The 18,366-nt window shown below is 30.4% G+C and overlaps 1 protein-coding gene and 3 long non-coding RNA genes across 6 annotated transcripts; 1 reads left to right on the top strand and 3 right to left on the bottom strand.

The window, feature by feature from the left end:
- Window positions 1–53: 53 nt before the first annotated feature.
- Window positions 54–2,446, bottom strand: LOC126550809 (uncharacterized). Its single transcript, XR_007604827.1, has 3 exons — window positions 1,893–2,446; window positions 1,423–1,686; window positions 54–1,036 (listed from the first exon to the last, which is right to left on the bottom strand). It is a non-coding gene; the product is annotated as an uncharacterized LOC126550809 (long non-coding RNA).
- On the top strand, window positions 1,180–10,667 carry LOC114130401 (uncharacterized). Its single transcript, XM_027995379.2, has 4 exons — window positions 1,180–1,382; window positions 5,148–5,922; window positions 7,298–8,215; window positions 9,596–10,667. Exons 2-4 carry the CDS (start codon window positions 5,318–5,320, stop codon window positions 9,789–9,791), a joined length of 1,719 nt encoding a protein of 572 aa, XP_027851180.2. The 5' UTR covers window positions 1,180–1,382; window positions 5,148–5,317; the 3' UTR covers window positions 9,792–10,667.
- LOC114130402 (uncharacterized) lies at window positions 5,840–7,390 on the bottom strand. 3 transcript variants are annotated; one of them, XR_003592918.2, is made up of 5 exons: window positions 7,261–7,390; window positions 7,002–7,143; window positions 6,672–6,851; window positions 6,467–6,609; window positions 5,840–5,975 (listed from the first exon to the last, which is right to left on the bottom strand). It is a non-coding gene; the product is annotated as an uncharacterized LOC114130402 (long non-coding RNA). The 3 variants fall into 3 exon arrangements; XR_007604825.1 differs by having other exon boundaries at window positions 6,672–7,143; XR_007604826.1 differs by having other exon boundaries at window positions 6,467–6,584; window positions 6,672–7,143.
- Window positions 8,177–10,697, bottom strand: LOC126550807 (uncharacterized). Its single transcript, XR_007604823.1, has 5 exons — window positions 10,631–10,697; window positions 10,119–10,190; window positions 9,582–9,771; window positions 8,777–9,041; window positions 8,177–8,270 (listed from the first exon to the last, which is right to left on the bottom strand). It is a non-coding gene; the product is annotated as an uncharacterized LOC126550807 (long non-coding RNA).
- Between the last annotated feature and the right edge of the window lie 7,669 nt (window positions 10,698–18,366).

The following is an 18,366-nucleotide window of genomic DNA, read 5'->3' as shown; positions in this document are numbered from 1 at the left end:
TCTATTTAATATAGGTACCTAATAATTTTCGCGAAAGCAGTTTCCGCAGCGCCGTCGATTCAAAACTGAAAAAAAAATTAAAGGTACCTTATAAATAATATAAGTAATTTTGGTTTCAATAATATTAAAAAAAAACACACTAGACATAAACTAAGGAGTTTAACTCTTGTATAATGTAATAACGATATAAATTTATTATATTCATTTCATAATGATGCATTTTACAGATTAATAGTAAATAGCTGACAAATTTCCCAAAAATTATGATACCCTTTCGGACTTAGCTCGATAAATTTAGTAATTGAGTGCATTATTTATTAATGCGACAAGTCAATAATTTGATGCACTCATTTATGAATTTTTAAGAGTCGCATTTGAAATATATATTTTTGTGTCGTAATATTGAACTTTGTTCTATATATATATATATATTATATTATATTATTAACTGTGGAAGACTTTATATAAAATAAAATTACACTTAATACACATGCAATAGTATGTGCATCGATTTACGGAAAGTCGAATAGACGAGTTTCTAAGTAAACCGAAGTATATCTATATACACTTAAACGGATTATATAAACGATACATGTGTGCTACAACTAAACACGCGTTTTACCGAATTAAACGATGTAATGATCTAATATAATAGGTATACACTTAGCGGGACTCGACAATACGAACATATTATACACATACATTAAACGCCATGTATACTATATATATATTATATATAAATCGTCTTACTATGTCCGGATCGTTAATTCTAGGAATTTTTTTTATGCATTTAATATCAAGCTGCAGACGTCTACACTTCCGCGGAGAACTTCCTCTACGATTCTATATATACTCGCATACATACATAATATGAATACATAATAAATAATAATAATTAATAGCAGTCTGCAATAATTGCAGTTACAGTTCATCGTATATATAGGTACCTTCACGATGCGTGTGTATATATTGTGTATACAGAGTGGTACAGGGTAATTCGTGTTTGGAAAAAAAATGAAGTTTCCATCGCTCTCCACTGTACAAAAAAATATAGTATAAAAAGTTTATGTTATATAGTGTTTTATATGATTTATATTATTAAAAATTCCAAAAATCAGAATTTGAATATATTCATCGTTATAAAAGAAAAACGGGGATGAGCAAGTTTGGCGAATCACTCTGTACAATAAAGAGAATTACAGTTGTATACAGTCATCGCCACAAGACAACGGTGGTGGTATTTACAGTATATTTTAGAATAGAGGCTAAGGAGGCATTAGCCTCCGTCTGCGAAAAGATCTCCACGTTACGCACAGTGTTTGCTGCGCCGCAGTCGTCGAACGTATATGCAATCCATTCATACCGAACCGTATTATATTGAAGTGAGTATGACAACATTATATTATATTATTATCTACTTACCTATAATATTACACTCGCGCGTTTTAACGTTATTTCGGTGTTATATATTATCCATCGTGTACCATACATAACCCAAGTTATTATATTTTTTTTTACTGGATACAACCCTGCGTCGTGTTCGACTGTTCGAGTCGTGCGTTGAAGTCATGGGGTGTTGTTTTTCTTTGTTTAGAAGAATTAATGTGTTTAAAAAATATTGTACTTGGGTCTCTTTGATCGATAATTGGTAAATATTTTTTTCTATTTTTGTCCAACTACACGTACCTGCAATATATCATATTATATATAGGTAATATAGGTAATAGGTATGTTCGAGTGTTCAAATTTTTTACGGCCCACACATTTAACCGAGAAAATATTTAAAAACAATTGTTAATTCATAGCTCACTAGTATACTGTTCATATTTCCCACGAAACCGCGAAATGTATAATATTAAGTATTATTATGTATTAATTATAGCTATAGGTACCTTCATTCGCGCCGCTGCAATGCATTACAAGTATTATTATTTACTGTGTGAACTCCTCTAGCTGCATTATTAATTTCTTCTTTGAGCTAGTCGTTTTTTGAAGTTTTCTTAATAATTGCACAACTCGTCATGCCACAGACGAAATATGTGTACGACTTAGTTCGATGGCCTATCATTTGCAATGTATTATAATATTACATTAATATAATTATGTTTGGTTTTTGCACAGTCGGACCGGACCTTGCATATACTTGAAAAATTCTAAAAACAATAATATATATAATTATTAATTACGATATTTTTTATGAACGAGAAAATGTAAAGTCGACTCATAATTACCGTTTTCGTTACAAACTCAGTCTCGCAACAGAAGGTATTGTAAAAACTTAACTATAAAAACGTCACTATATATAGTCAGGGCTCAATAATTGTTATGATTAATCAAATTTATATTATATTTTACATCGTTAATAATTTATACTTACCTATAGACACTCGTATATAATAAACAAAGATTTTTCAAACAAACAGAAAGGCCGAGCTTAAATATTGATTTTGCCTACCTTTAACTTAGGTAAATAATTAATTGTAAGTTAAAATAAATTATAATATACATATAATATATACAGTAAGCTTACACAACGCGAGCATAATGAAATAAGTAGGTATGTATTTGTATGTTTTTAGTTAACATATATTGCGTATATAACTATAACAATACATAAATATATAGGAATACCTATAGCATCTCCTCCCCAGGTAACTATTACATTGCTATTACATAATATTCTTAATTCTTATTATGTGTTTAGTTTTTTTACAAATAAATAGTTTCTTCTATAGTGTTTGCGTGAGATTGCGTACAATTAGATTCAGATTAAGTTTCGTACAATATGAACGGTCTAATTATTTATCCGGAGTGACATTATCAGGTACGGATCATCCAAGGAAGTCATAAATATAGGTACATACATTATGATTATACATATTTTTCTTTGTCTTTAACATACAATAATAACGCTCATAAAGCGGGTTATGCGTATACTATGTATACAATATACATATAGGTATACGCGTTTAAACTTAGACTATGTCGGATCATTAACACTTTACGGGTCATGACGATTTTAATAAACCTCCAACATAATAAATGGTATAGCATACCTATACATAAATTATAAAATAATGTGTATGATGTGAGAATAATATGATACAATATTTTAAGGTAACCTAAAACGTATTTTTACCGTCATCTACATACCCGTGTCATAGACAAATTAAGCATATATTCGAGCGATTTAAAATATGTGACAAAATATCGTTTGTTTTAGAATTTTGGGTTAGATGAATAGTATCAATGTATTAGGAACAATAATAAATAAATATTAACTAGGTATTTACAATCGATTTAAAAGTATCATACACGTGCAGGACACACGGTTGATGGCTTTTAAAACGTATAATTGCAGTTATTAATGTTTTATACCTATCGTATGTAAACTTTTTAATCATTAATATATATTATTACACAAACAAAGTTTATTCGACATTATAATTCGAAAATGAATGAACTAATAGTCTGTCTGAAAAAAGTTTTAGAAAATTTTTCAATTTGTTGGTTTTTTTTTCGTCCCCATAAGTAAAATCGTTTCATACCGATTATATTCACCGGAGGGAAAAAAATCTGCGTTTTTTCGACAATCCGCCGCACAAAATCGCTAATTAGAACAGTAAAAACCAATTTTCCACGAAGCAAACCGCGATTTTCCAGTCTGCGTTGTAAAGGGCGCAGAGGATGAGGGTTCACCAAACCGTGATTCCTCCGAATAAAGAAACGACGACTGCCGGGTTCGATTGCCGCCCGGGCGAGTCGCGTACCATGACGCTCCTCATCGTAGCAGCAGACCTCGGTGAGCGCAGCATAAACTTGTACCTACAGCGTTTACTGTAGAATACGACCAGCTATAATATAGTTATTAATATTATTATTGTATTAAAATAATTCATCTGTTTACTCACCGATGACGATAATGACCTAGTTTTGGATCCAATATTATAATATTTATATATATTTATACCAAATCAGAAATATAGAATATTATGTGCGCGACTTGAATTTTCGGTCTATTTCGGTCTAAATTTCACAGCATAACAATAAAATATTATGCGATTATTGCGATTATACACATAATTATCGTATAATATATATTATATATAGTTTGTGTATTGTGTATCTAACCTGTAAAGCTTGGGTATAAATAATGTACATAATATACGCATAAGCACACGTTTTATCGGAAAATTGTTTGGGGGAATAAATTCCGTATATAATATTGGTTAAAAATTACACGAGATAACATAACGCCCCCATGACAACAACATAAAGTTATCGACTAACGAATAAAAATTATTATTATTATTATTATTATTATCCTTTACATTAATATCTATAATTATACTATATACCTACATATTATATATATATATTATACATTACTTAAGATAATGGAGTTTAAGTAACTAACAAACGCGTGCGTATTTATCTGTTAAAAAATTACACGATCGGTTCATATTATTAAGTACCTACTTACCACATTTAAATAATATTATGGGCGAAGTTCTTAAAGCAATATCAAAATATTTCTGGAATAAATATAAATTATAATATTATTAAAATGAAAAATAAAATAAATATTGATAAAATAAAAGCATTTAAATAATCTATAGGAATGTTTAAATTTAAAATATTATGACGGCATTTATACTTATGGTTGGTTCATGTTTTTTTTCGTAAAGGTATACCAAATTTTCTTCGGATAAAATAATTATACCCTTGTAATATTCTAATCGTCTGTACTGCAATGTTTATATCATATTTTCACCTACTTATACCTTCATAAAATACGTAATACTAATACTGTTACTAAAATAAGTAAATTAAGATTTATTTGTAATAATTTTTACTGGGTTTATTTTCAAAAATCTAATTTACACTTACTTGACGAGTATTTGATAACGCCACATGGTGTTATGGCTTTAGGGGATCGAATAAAATATATAGGATCTATTCAGTTCGTTATTAACGCAAATATATTATATATAGACCACGTAAACCATAACTGCAATATATAGGTAAATACCGTTAACACGTACAGTTTGCGGACGATGGAATATGCCGAAGTCAATATAACTATACATATAGGTATTTATTAAAATAAAAAAATAACGTCTTATTTGTTTGATAATTCCATACAGATTAAACGCGGCTGCAGTCATACACACCTCTGACCATCACTCCGCGAGTGCAGACAAAACAATAATTATAATATACTCGAAAAATTCGAAAATAGAAGAAGAAGAAGAAGCAGCAGCAGCAGCGTCGATTCGTGTCGTGGTCACCCTCGCGGTATCGGCGGTCGTACAGGATGAAGGAGGTACTGTTGGTGGCCCTGTTGTCCGTCGTCTGGTCGCTGCGACCGATCGGCACCGAGGCGGACGTCGTGCGCGTCAAAACCCCGGCGCCCGCCCCCGAAGCTAGAGCCAACGACGACGACGATCGCGGGTCACAGCAGTCGTCCGCCACGGTGTCCGACAACGTGGGCGTCGGCAGCGGCGACAACGGCACGTCGCCGTGCGACCGGTACCTAAGGTCGGCCGAGGTCGAGGTGCGGAACCCGCGGAACCACAAGTTCGTCACGTCCAACGGCTGGGCGGAACGGCAGCGGCCCCGGCCCGAGATCAGCGTGTACTCGCGCGTCGAAGAGATCCCGTCGCCACAACCACCAGCGGCCGCCGCCGCCTCGTTCTACCGTCATCAACAGGACAGCAGCAGCTTTTACCAAAACTCGCGCCAACAGCAACCGGCCGTGCAGAGGACGTCCAAAAGGATCATTTACTACGCCACGTTGCCGGACGTGGTCAGGGCGCCGGCCAGTTACCCACCGCTCGCCCCGTATACGGCCGATCCGTTCGCGCTCGGACCCGGCCCGTTTTCCGCCGATTTCCGGCAATTGCAACAGGACTCCGGCAGGTACGTACCGAACGATGATGACGTTTCGCAGTCTCGGATCGTTGTAAAAAAACCTTTAAAAAAAAAAAAAATATATTGTTTAGATAACGCCATAATAATAATATCATTGTTATTACGGAGTAAATTCCAATTGTATTTTAAATATACAAGAAAGTTACACGAGTATTTAGGGGAGAAAAAGAGAAAAAAATACTTATATATAAATCAAGATGTGTGTATACGCTGTGCGCATATACTGTATATAATGATAAGAGGAAAAACACATAAAACTTACGTACGTGAAGAGAGAGCAGTGAGCAGTGAAATAGATCTACATTATTTATGGTCCTATACCTATTAGAGTATTAAAAAGAGAGAATGACGTGTATTTGGACGAAAAGTTTGGTGGATACTGGATAGAAAAGTTATATACGATAGAATAATCTATGTTGATAAGTATTTAAGATACGGTATATGTTTTTGACTATAAATAATATAATATATACTCGCGGATAAATATGTTATTTCAAATAATACTCTTACAGATTTTCGTTTATATACGTACCTATAACGTTTATTTTGTCCTATCTAAATGGAATAAATCGAGTGAATCCACGATTTTTTTTCTAGCAGTTCCGTGTCTTATATTTTATTCGATGTAAAACGTTGTTTTATGGATCAACCTAGATGTAAAAAATCGAAAAGCCGCTTTCGTGTGAAAGCAAAAAAAAAATCATTATTCTAGACGGGATTGGCTGTTATACACTTACACAAAGACTCTCTGAACATTAAACCTCAATGTAACCACGTTGTCTACATTCCCTACTTACGCCACTGATGTTATACGTTCCATTTGATGCGACTAAGAATTGCTCATCTCATTTGAATTTTCGATCGAATTTAATATATATAAGTTCCACAAAAACGAATATAGCTGATATAATATTATCCTAAACATTAAAATACATACGCACTATACTCAATGATCCAAAAAGGCATTATTAATATTTAATAAATATATTATACTATTCAATATTATATAGGTAACTTCTTCTCCGCAAAATCAAAGTCATACAGAGCGATATAATACATAATATTACCTCACTGTCGTAGTAAAAATGAAGATTTTCGAAATTTACGAAAAACATTTATGACCATCGTGAACACGCTATCTCAGTTTTGAAATCCACGCCGTCCTCCTACATGAAACCACGTTAAAAATACGTTTGTCCACCCCCATACCTAAGGAATAATAATTATTGTTTTAAAAATTGTAGGTACAATAACCGTAAATATATACTTAAACACTAGGTACGATGTTAGGTAAAATATTGTCTATAACTATTTATGTATACATACCTACATATAAACTACAACCCTTTTTTCTCGTACACAGGAAAGCGCTGCCGGACAGTTTGCAACGCAACCGACTGACGTCCTACGAGAACGCCTACAACCGTGGCGGAAACGGCGGAAACGGCATCACGTCGGTCACGACCAAGTCGACGGGCTTGTACAACAGTAGATATGACGAACCGGCCGAATTCCGCGAATCGTATTACCGGCCCAACGAGCTAACGACCAAGTACGCCTCGTGGGCCGAACCGTTCTACAAGAGCTGGACGTCGTCGTCCTGGGACAAGGACCGGTCATCGTTCGACAACAACAACAGAATTTCACCGTCGTTCTCGTGGGACAGGGAACCGCTGACCAGGTCCGGTGGCCCGTGGGACCGGGAGCCGATCAACAGAGGCGGTGGCTCGTGGGACAGAGAGCCGCTCGGAGTGGACGGCGGCGGCGGCAGTTCGTGGGAAAACAGAGGTTCGTCGTGGGACAACAGAGGCTCGTCGTGGGACAAGGATCTGGTGGAAGTGCCGTTGCAAAAGCCTTACAGAGGCGGCGGCAACGAATTGTTCAACAACAACAAGTATAATCCGGAAGTAGCGGTCGTTCATTCCGGTGTGATCGACGTGAGGGGCGATCGGAAACCAAACGAATCGCCACATCCCGCGCCGCCACCGAGGTTCACGATCATCGACGTCGACCCGAAACCGTACAACGAACAGCAGCCGCCTACGATGCGGTACGACGAGCGCGTCAAGTCGCCGATGCAGCAAAACATGCGGTACGATCCGCCGCAAAAACCGATGCGGTACGAGACGTACATGCCGATGCAGCAGCAGCCGCCGCCGTCCATGATGCGGTACGAACAACAGTATCGGTCTCCGCAACAACAACAACAGCAACCGCCGCCGCCGTCGTCCACTCGGTACGGGCAACAACAAAAACCGCAAAACAATCAGCCGTCCAACGGGTACGTAGTATATTATTATAATTTATAAAATATAATTATAATAGAGTCAAAGAATCTGTGAAATGCAAACAAGGTTCCTCATAAGTTGTTATTAAAGCTATATATAGGGCGGTATTTAAAATTATTAAAGATTATAATATATTTTTTTATAAGTAGGTATATTTATTTCAAGTTATAGTTATACGATAAATATTAAAAATTTGAACAAAAAATATTATTCGTATAGGGAACCAAATAACTTTTACGTTTATTACTATGTACCTATTATGTATGCAAACATAGTATGCCATTTTCAAAACATTTAAATTAATCCGTGCAACATTGCCTATTCATTGATGTGCCCAAATATTGTATCGAGTATAAGTAATCATACAACTGTGCAGCAAATTACTAGGGCAGAACCGAAGACGCAAATAGCGAATCTTTATAGAGTTTAAGAGTTAAATTGTTAATATTATACAGTTTATAACTATATATGGACTGAGACATATATATTATAAATATATATCATACCTCCATATATTTATATCTGTTCAATATGTAAAGAGGTGGATTCCTTACCTTAGTGTATGCTAACCATAATAACTATATTATAATAGGCGTTAATAAGGTACGTTTTCATTGCGACATCAAACTGTCACAGCCTAGACGCCGATCTTATCTACGATGTTCCGGACTAATGTATTTTTCATTTCCGCATTTTACGGAGATGGATTTTAGTGCAAATTGTAATACTAATAAGCTTGCACGTTCACGGCCACAGCGTACATCATATTCGTAATAAAATATTTTCGACGATTGTAGTTTTTACTATTATAGGATACGGCTGAAAAAACGTATTTTTCGTATATTATATAAGTGCATATATTAACAAACATTCTTTGCTTTAAATTTTAAAAGTTTAAAAGTTTTTTTTACACTATTTTAAATTTGTACAAAACAACAGTCTTTATTTTTTTTAGTGACAAATGACAATATGCATTTTTAGTAGAATTATTTTCTGAGTTAGTATCTACTTTGGTAAATAAAATGTTACTTTGCCTTTTACTCTGCTCATCAAAATTTAAAAACATATTAACTTTTACGTAAAATTAATCATCTGGTGTATAGCAGTCACCAGATGCTTAGGTAGGTGTAATTGGTGTCAGAAATAAATGAAACCAAAATTAATGTTTACCATAGTAATTTTAGAACTACACCACATTAAAAGGACTTAAAATATCGTATAATCATTACACATATAACTATATATAATTATTAGATTTCTATACAGAGAGTCAAGGACTCTATTAAATTAGAGAAATTCCATTTAAACATTTTACTCGGTATTATATTGTTCCTTCGTTTTTAATAATAAAATTATTACCGTGATATTTTCAGTTATTACGAGAGTATAAAGAATAACATCAACACTCATCAATTCATGACAAGTTGGACGGAAGTATCGACTCAGGACGACGAAGTAACGCCCACGCACTCCGTAACCATAGATATTGCTTCGGTCGGTAATTCTACTAGCATTCAAAACAATAGCAGGATCACTCCAAATACAAATACTACAAAAATACCAAAATGAAAACTGTTAATAAATAAATATATATATAAGTATAAGATATATTTTAAGTAGAATATATTTGTAATATTGGATTTTATATAAATAACAATTCGCGAGCATAATAACTATATTACATCGAACAATATGTGTTAAATCAAAATGTGCTTCTAACCATCGTTGTATATTATACATTTAAACAGCGGTGTATTTAGGAATTTTTCACGAGAGGATCCGGATAAATTCCCTAACATAAAAATATAGAAAAAAAATTCACAATTAAAAATATAAACAAAGATTTAAATCAAAACAATTTTTAATAATAATTTAAGCTACGCAATATTATATTACCTAAAAAGTAAGTACTGACTGCAAATAATACCTCCGAAGTTGAATTCTGATTCCACAATTGTTTTCAGCATACTAGTTAAAACAAAATAGTTGGAAAAATTAAAAAAAAAATTGAAGCTCATTAAAGTAGAAAATATAATTTTACCACACTATAATAAATTAGTTGATAACGGTATACCTATTATCAATGTGGATAAACGGGTATATTATGTATTCTAAAAATATCTTAATTGTACATTTGTGTATTAATTTTATTTTAAATTTTAAATTAATATAAGTTGACAACATTTAAAAAAAATTTACTAATTATTTCGGAGAAACCAGGATTTCCATTTTTCTTCTTTCCGGAAATTTGCCACTCCCCTAAATTTGCCGCTGTACATGAGTATTAAGTAACCTAACTTAACCATCTATTCGGTTATATTCTATAGTCTATAATGTCTAGTAAAGTTGTAGTACCTATTATAGTGTACACCAATAAGTATGCTTCTTATTAAATTACCTATACTTACTTATTTTCATTAAATCTAGTTGTATGTATAATTTTTCGTTTGAAATATTGTAGGTCTAATCGCCGTCTGCAATATGGTACATCATAATATATTCATAATGTAAAATCTATATTATATATATTATTATATATTTAAGGTATCGGTCATATGGCTGTATATAGACCAGGTATAGAGCATGTATATATACTCCTACCATAATTTATATTACATATTTACATTTAGTACATACATCGATAAAAACTACTAACCGATTAAGCAATCTCCTAAATTTAAATGATACAATAAACTCATCATACAATTTTTAATAAAAAAAAGAAACCTATAATAGCTAGCTAATAGATTATAACTGAGAGAGTGATTCCCAAATAATAAGTAGGTAAATCGCGTAATCTATACCTTCAGTTCAGTTAGTAGGTACCTAAGTACGTATTGTACATAATATATATATAAACGAACCGATTTTATAATATTTAATTTGAAATTTTGAATGTAAATGTATCTTATACCTATGTATAATAATATATAATATACTAATTTTAATTGTACAGATAAAAAATAAGTGATTGATATTGATTATACTTATATAAATATATGCATGAATAATATAATATATAAGTACATGTATTTATATATAGGCACCTATGTATGTATTATTTTATTTTAGCACATAATACCTCAAGCCGTTATAATTGCATTATCTTAGGCTGTAAGTATTCAATGTTTTAAAATTATAGATTCTGAATTTATGAATTTATGATGAACCTCGAGACGTTCATCCGTTCATGGTTTTTAAATGTTTTAATGTTTGAATTGAAAAAATGGAAGAAAATGACCATGAAATAATGATCACATAATATATTCATCACGATATTTTATCATAATTTTACATAGTTCCAGCTCACGGGACTTATAAATTAGTACAGGTACATTTATCTATATATCCTGTGTTATTGTTCTCATTTAATCCTTAATTTATATTATAACTGTTTCTTCGACATAATTATAATAAACAACATATTATAGACTGTGTATAGCATCGAACTACCCATGCAAGTAAAACAATGAAAATAATATTAACAGTTACCTATATATACTCTCAATGCTGTTTTATTTTTATATGACTTCCGAAGTGGTGATGGACCTAGAAAACATTCAACAAGTAAACATCTTATGCTGTAACTTTGTAGTAAATTCAATTATTTATAATGGCATAAGGGACGGATAGGATTATCGGAAAAACGGGGATTTTCCTAGTGGACCCATGTCCGTACCAAATTTTAGGGTCCCTAATTAAAACACGATATTTTATGTTTTAAATGTTATTACTTTTTAATATGGTTCGGATATTTAAACATAACAAGCAACTAAAAAAACACACATTTTTTTAAAAAAGCAAAAAATTATATTTATTTTAAAAAAAAAATGATCAAAAATTAATATAAACTTATTATAAAAATGAATAGAATTATTTAAAAAAATTCATTTAAATTTAAAAAAGCAGGTAATTATGGGTACCGCTCGTTGTACATTAGGTGCCGTGTGGATCACTATTATAAATTTTAGGAACGTTAAATTTGAATCCAATGATAGTTATCATTGTAAACGAAAGACGATTTGTCAGTCTAAGATATAATTTCTAGTGGTTGGTGAAAAAGGTGGTTTTTGTTTTAATGGCCTGAATACACCAAAATTTAAGTTCTTTTATAATTATTGTAAGCTAAACTTATGAAAAATTTTGTATTAAATTTTCAACTCTTATAGTTACTTATGCAAAATTTTTTATGAATTATACCTACAAAATAATTTGCAAATATTCATGATTTTGACGAATTTTTGTCAATATTTGAACCTCAAATGCTAATAAAAAAAAATTGTGCCTATGTATTCTTATAATTTTTAAATCACTTTAAGAGTTACTTATGAGAAACTTTGTATTAAATTTTCAAGTATTTTGATAGGGCCAAAAAAATTTTATCGACACTTCAAAAAAAATATCAGAAAAATTGAAAATTTCAGTTGTCTATAAAAAGCTCAAAAAAAAAGTCAAAATATTTTGAAAATCAAATCACGTAAAGAAAATGACAATCTAAATAACTGGTAAAATTTTTAAGTATTTACGACTTATACTATTTGAATAATAACAAATATCAAAAATCGTTTGAGGCTAAACCGTTATTTAACGCGGTTTTGTAAAAATTTAAAATTCAAACGGACTTAAAATTTTTCCTATAATGATGCTTCGAGTATTCTATATAGAATATAGATACTTGAAGAAAAACTTGTGGAAAACTTAGTGTTGTATTTTTAATCCTTAGTTATTAGCACAAAAAATTTTATGTTTTTCGAATTCAAAATTACTTGCAAATTTTCGCGTTTTCGACAGATTTCGTAAAAATTTGAACTATAAAAAATGCTTATAAAAAAAATTGTGACTAACGATTTTTAATTTTTTTTAGCTATAATAAAAACAACTCGTAAAAAACCTAACCTTGTATTAAATTTTCAAGTTTTTTTGGTCATCCAACATTTTTTTATCGACACTTCAAAACAAAATCTCATAAAAATCGAAAATTCCAGTTGTTTATAAATAACTCAAAAAAAGTCAACATTTTTTGAAAATTTAACTGTTTATAGATAATACTAACATAAACATTTGGTGAAAAATTGAAGTATTTACAGTGATTAGTTTTTGAATTACAATCATATAAAAAAATCGATATGGTCGAAAACTGGTTTTGCGTAAAAATACCCGTTTTTCCGTCACCTTTTTTTTGTTTTTCTCGATTTTTTTGAAAACTGTTAGAAAAAGTTTACTTTTGACCTCTATATAGCACCATGGATATTCACTTTGCCATCGGAAACCACCCCCAAAGTTTGAAATTTAAGTATTATTTCGACTAGTTGTGCTGTACAGTGTACACAGACACAAAAACAAAAAAAAAAAGTCGGCAAGTGGGTACCGCTCTGCTGTACATTAGAGAGTGGGGTGGACCTCGGACTAGGGTAGGTTAAATTTGAATGCAATGATAGGTATCATTGTATACGAAAAACGATTCTGAACGGAGATGATTTGTCAGTCTAGACTCTAGAATATTTAACGTTACATATAAATTTAATATAAACAATTTTATGAATTTTGAACTACAAAATAATTTGCAAATATTCATGATTTTGACGAGTTTTTGTCAAAATTTAAACTTCAAATGCTAATAAAAAAAAATTGTGCCTATGTATTCTTATAATTTTTTTATCGCTATAAGAATAACTTATGAGGAACTATGTATTAATTTTTCAAATATTTTGACTCCGCCAAAAAAATTTTATCGACACTTCAAAAAAAAATTCTTAGGAAAATTGAAAATTTCATTTGTCTATAAATAGATCAAAAAAAGTCAAAATATTTTGAAAATCAAATCACGTAAAGAAAATGACAATCTAAATAACTGGTAAAATTTTTAAGTATTTACGACTTATACTATTTGAATAATAACAAATATCAAAAATCGTTTGAGGCTAAACCGTTATTTAACGCGTTTTGTAAAAATTTAAATTTCAAACACTCATAAAATTATTTTGTCTGAATTCGGTAGTTTCTTTTACAGATATTTAAAGAAAAATATATAGAGAACCTTGTACCAAATTTTCAAAACTTATTTATAAAAGAAAAATTTTTTACGATTTTTCAACCACAAAATTACTTGCAAGTTTTCGCAATTTTGACATATTTCGTATAAATTCGAACTTTAAGCACTTATAAAAAAAAATCGTGACCAACGATTTCGGATTTTTTTTTTATCACTTTAAGAACAACTTATAAGAAACCTTGTATTAAATTTTCAAGATTTTCTGGTTAGCCAAAAATTTTTTATCGTTATTTAAAAAAAAAAATACTTAAAAAAATTTAAAATTTCAATTGTCTAAAAATAGTTCAAAAAAGGTCAAAATTCTTAAAATTCTTAAAAATTAACTGTGTATGGAGAACGCTAATAAAAACATTTCGTGAAAATTTCAAGTGTTTACATCGATTAGTTTTTGAGTTATAGCAAAAGGTTAGGTTAGGTTGGTTAGAAAAAAATTGAAAAAATTCGATTTTGACGAAAACTGGTTTTGCGTAAAAAATGCCGTTTTTCCCTAATTTTTTTAAGGTTTTTCCCGATTCATTTAAAAAATATTGAAAATTTTTAACTTTTTACCCCCCAAAGTACCAACTAGATTTAATTTCCTTTTCAAAGATAGGGGCGCTAAAGTCAAAAATCAAAGCATTTTTACTGCTCCAAATGTTGTCGACAGACACAAAAAAAAAAAAAACACACATCATTCTATAAATACAAAATAATACAAAATCAATACATTCATCACTCCGTTCAGAATCTAAAAAACACACATTATAAAATCAATACATTTATCACTTCGTTCAAAATCTAAAATAATTAACTATACCGTATATTTCCCTTGATATGCAATACCTAGTAAAACTGACTCTGTGTCTATGGTCCGAAAGAATATTTAACATAGAAAACGAACTCCCTATACCCACTGAATTGATCGGTGTTTGGTGTATACTTCATACAAGAGATTTCAAACTACAATACTAAATCTTAAATTTTGAAATGATCGACATTGATGTTAAAGGTATTTAAAAACATTTAAATAAAAATAGCCGAAAAAATAAAAGATAAATTTATTTGGAATCAGAAAGATTTGAAACGAATTCATGTATAAAAATTATACTTATTCTATCTCTTCATAAAAAAAATAGAATGGTCAAGTGAGTAACACTCGCTGTATAATAGGTCACTATAGTCTATAATGGATGTATTGAATGTATTAAATTTGAATCCAATGATATAGATATCAATGGTATCATATTATTCATATTGTATATATGAAAAACGATTCTGAACGGAAATGATTTGTCAGCCTAGGATATATTTTCCAGTGAATGGTGAAAAAAGTGGTTTATGTTTTAATGACCTGAAATCCGAATAAATGTAAGTTCTTTTATAATTGTTGTAAGTCAAACGTATGAAAAATCTTGTATTAAATTTTCAACTCTATTACCTAGCTATTTACACAAAATTGTTTATAAATTTTAATTACAAAATAATTTGCAAATATTCATGATTTTGACGAATTTGAACTTCAAATGCTAATAAAAAAAAACCATGCCTGTGTATTCTTATAGTTTATGAATCACTCTAAGACTAACTACCTAATGAGAAGAGTTGTACTAAATTTTCAAGTATTTTGACTTAGCTAAAAAATTTTTATCGACAATTAAAAAAAAATTAAACAAAACGAATATTTCAAATGCCTATAAAATATAGTCTTAAAATAAGCGAAATATTTTGAACATTAAATCATGTAAAGAAAATGCCAATCTAACTTGTAAAATTTTCAAGTATCTACGACTCTCATACTATAGAAGCAAAACACATATAACCACACTATTTAGAATGAAAACGAAACATATATCTATATGATCTAATATATATACTATATAATAGTAACAATACCTATGCGTATATCTTTATTTAATTTATTTCAAAAAGGGAATATAATAAGTTACACAAAATAAGTTTTGTGTCTCTCCTCTAAAATAAGAATTTCGGCGTATACCTAATATGTATTATCAGAGGCGTATTTAGGATTTTACTGCCCTGGGTACACACTTTTTTAAACTGTTTAAATCAGTTTAAAAATAAAACCTTCCAGTTAAATTTACTGCCCACCAAAAACGTGTTTCCCCCCCCCCCTTAAATGCGCCATTGTGTATTACAGTATATTAAAATAATTGTTTAAAGCGTATAGTTAAGCAATCGCCCAAGACTAACCTCAGAATGTGTAGGCACCTATGTAGAATCAACAATGAACCAATTATTATCTATTGACGACGTATAATGTATATGCGATGTTACAACGGCTCGATGCTTTGAACGGTCCTGTGGAGTTTGAATTTTTGAAGTATAGATCACTGCGTTCAAACTACGACTGACATACTGAAATATTGACTCTTGAGACTCGAGTAGTAAAGATACGTTAACACATCCAATAAAAATAAGAACCAATAGAAAAGTAGCATAGTAAGTCTTCGGCGCGCTGATTGGCTGTACGATGCGAAGACCCACAGAATGCCGTGCCCACTGTTGTTGTTTAATAATCATTATATTTTTATTCATTTAACGACGTAATAATATTATTATATAATATATTTCCCGGGTGTAAAAAAAAATTGTTTTTATTATCTATAAATATACCTATTTTGTAAAGAATTAATTTAATAAAGAATTTATTAACACATTTAAATTATTATTATTTTGCGTAGGTATAAGGTATATGTATACTTTATAGCACTTTAGGTATAGCAATTTATGATTCGTATTTTGTTAAGCGATTTCGTAAAAATTTAAAGTTCAAAATTTCAAACGCACATAACATATTTATCATAACGACGATTCGAGTTTTCTCTAAAGCTATTTGAAGAAAAAATTATGGAAAACTATAAGAGTTGAAGTTTTGTAACCTTAGACATACCTACCTAAATACAAAAAATGTTATGAATTTTCAACTACAAAATTACTTGTAAATTTACGCAATTTTAACATTATTCGTAAAAATTTTAACTTTAAACTCTTATAAAAAAAATTTGTTTAACGATTTTAAATTTTTTTTTTAACTACAATAAGAATAACTTATAAGGAACTTTGTATTAAATTGTCAAGTTTTTTTTGGGCAGCCAACATTTTTTTATCGACACTTCAAAAACAAATACCTACTTCGAAAAATTTAAAAATTTCAGTTGTCTATAAATAGCTCAATTAAAGCCAAAATATTCTGAAAATTTAACTGTAGGTGAGATTGCTGCTTATAAAGTGATCTATAAAAAAAATTAATGTACCTATAAATTATGTCTGAAAAATTTTATAAAAAATAAAATAATATGGTAGTAAGAATATACACGTCTTGTTTTATAAATGCATTCTGAGTGAAGCGAACAAAAAAATTTTGGTCCCTTAAATTTAATTCCTGGTAACATTAAATAGCCCTATCGCCTCTATCCACCCCTGGACACCATTGCCTTAGTAAAAGTATACGATAAAACAAAATCTTTCTCTCTGCCGCTTTCGATACCAAATTTTAAGTTTAGGTATCAACGGGATCACGATTCATATATGTAGGTAAATGTTGCATTTTAACAGCATATCTATATTTGAATCCCAGAAATATTAGACAATTATAATCAAAACATAACGTGTTAATGTAATGGATAAGTACCTACTAGTACTTACCTAAAGTAAAACACACTACACAAGGTTAGTTCAGTGGATGACTTGAAACAATTTTGACATTATTTTTCTTAGTCTAAAACTCATTTGTGAAATCACAAATAGGTATCTATAAAAATTAATTAGTTGTTGTGTTTAAAGGCTTACAATTAATTTTTTTTTTTTATATATTGAAAATAAGTAACATTTACTGTCTATACATTAAAAAAAATTAGGTAACATAAGCAAATATGTAAACAAGAATAATATTTGACTTGAAGACAAGGAGTAGGGAAGCTATTTAATGATAAAACCCTATAGGTATGCTATAAAATCTGTTTTAAAAAAATTAAGTTCAAAAATTGAAGTTTAAAACCAAACCTATTGTTTCAACTCTAAAGTTATCATAAAGTTTAAATTTTGGTTTAGGAAATAAAATTAGTAATAATCGGTAGGTATTTAATTGAAAAA

Source organism: Aphis gossypii, chromosome 3 (genome assembly GCF_020184175.1).
Source record: "Aphis gossypii isolate Hap1 chromosome 3, ASM2018417v2, whole genome shotgun sequence".
In the NCBI taxonomy this organism is placed as follows: domain Eukaryota; kingdom Metazoa; phylum Arthropoda; class Insecta; order Hemiptera; family Aphididae; genus Aphis; species Aphis gossypii.
Note: the sequence above shows the minus strand (reverse complement) of the source record. Positions and strands in the feature narration are given on the sequence as shown.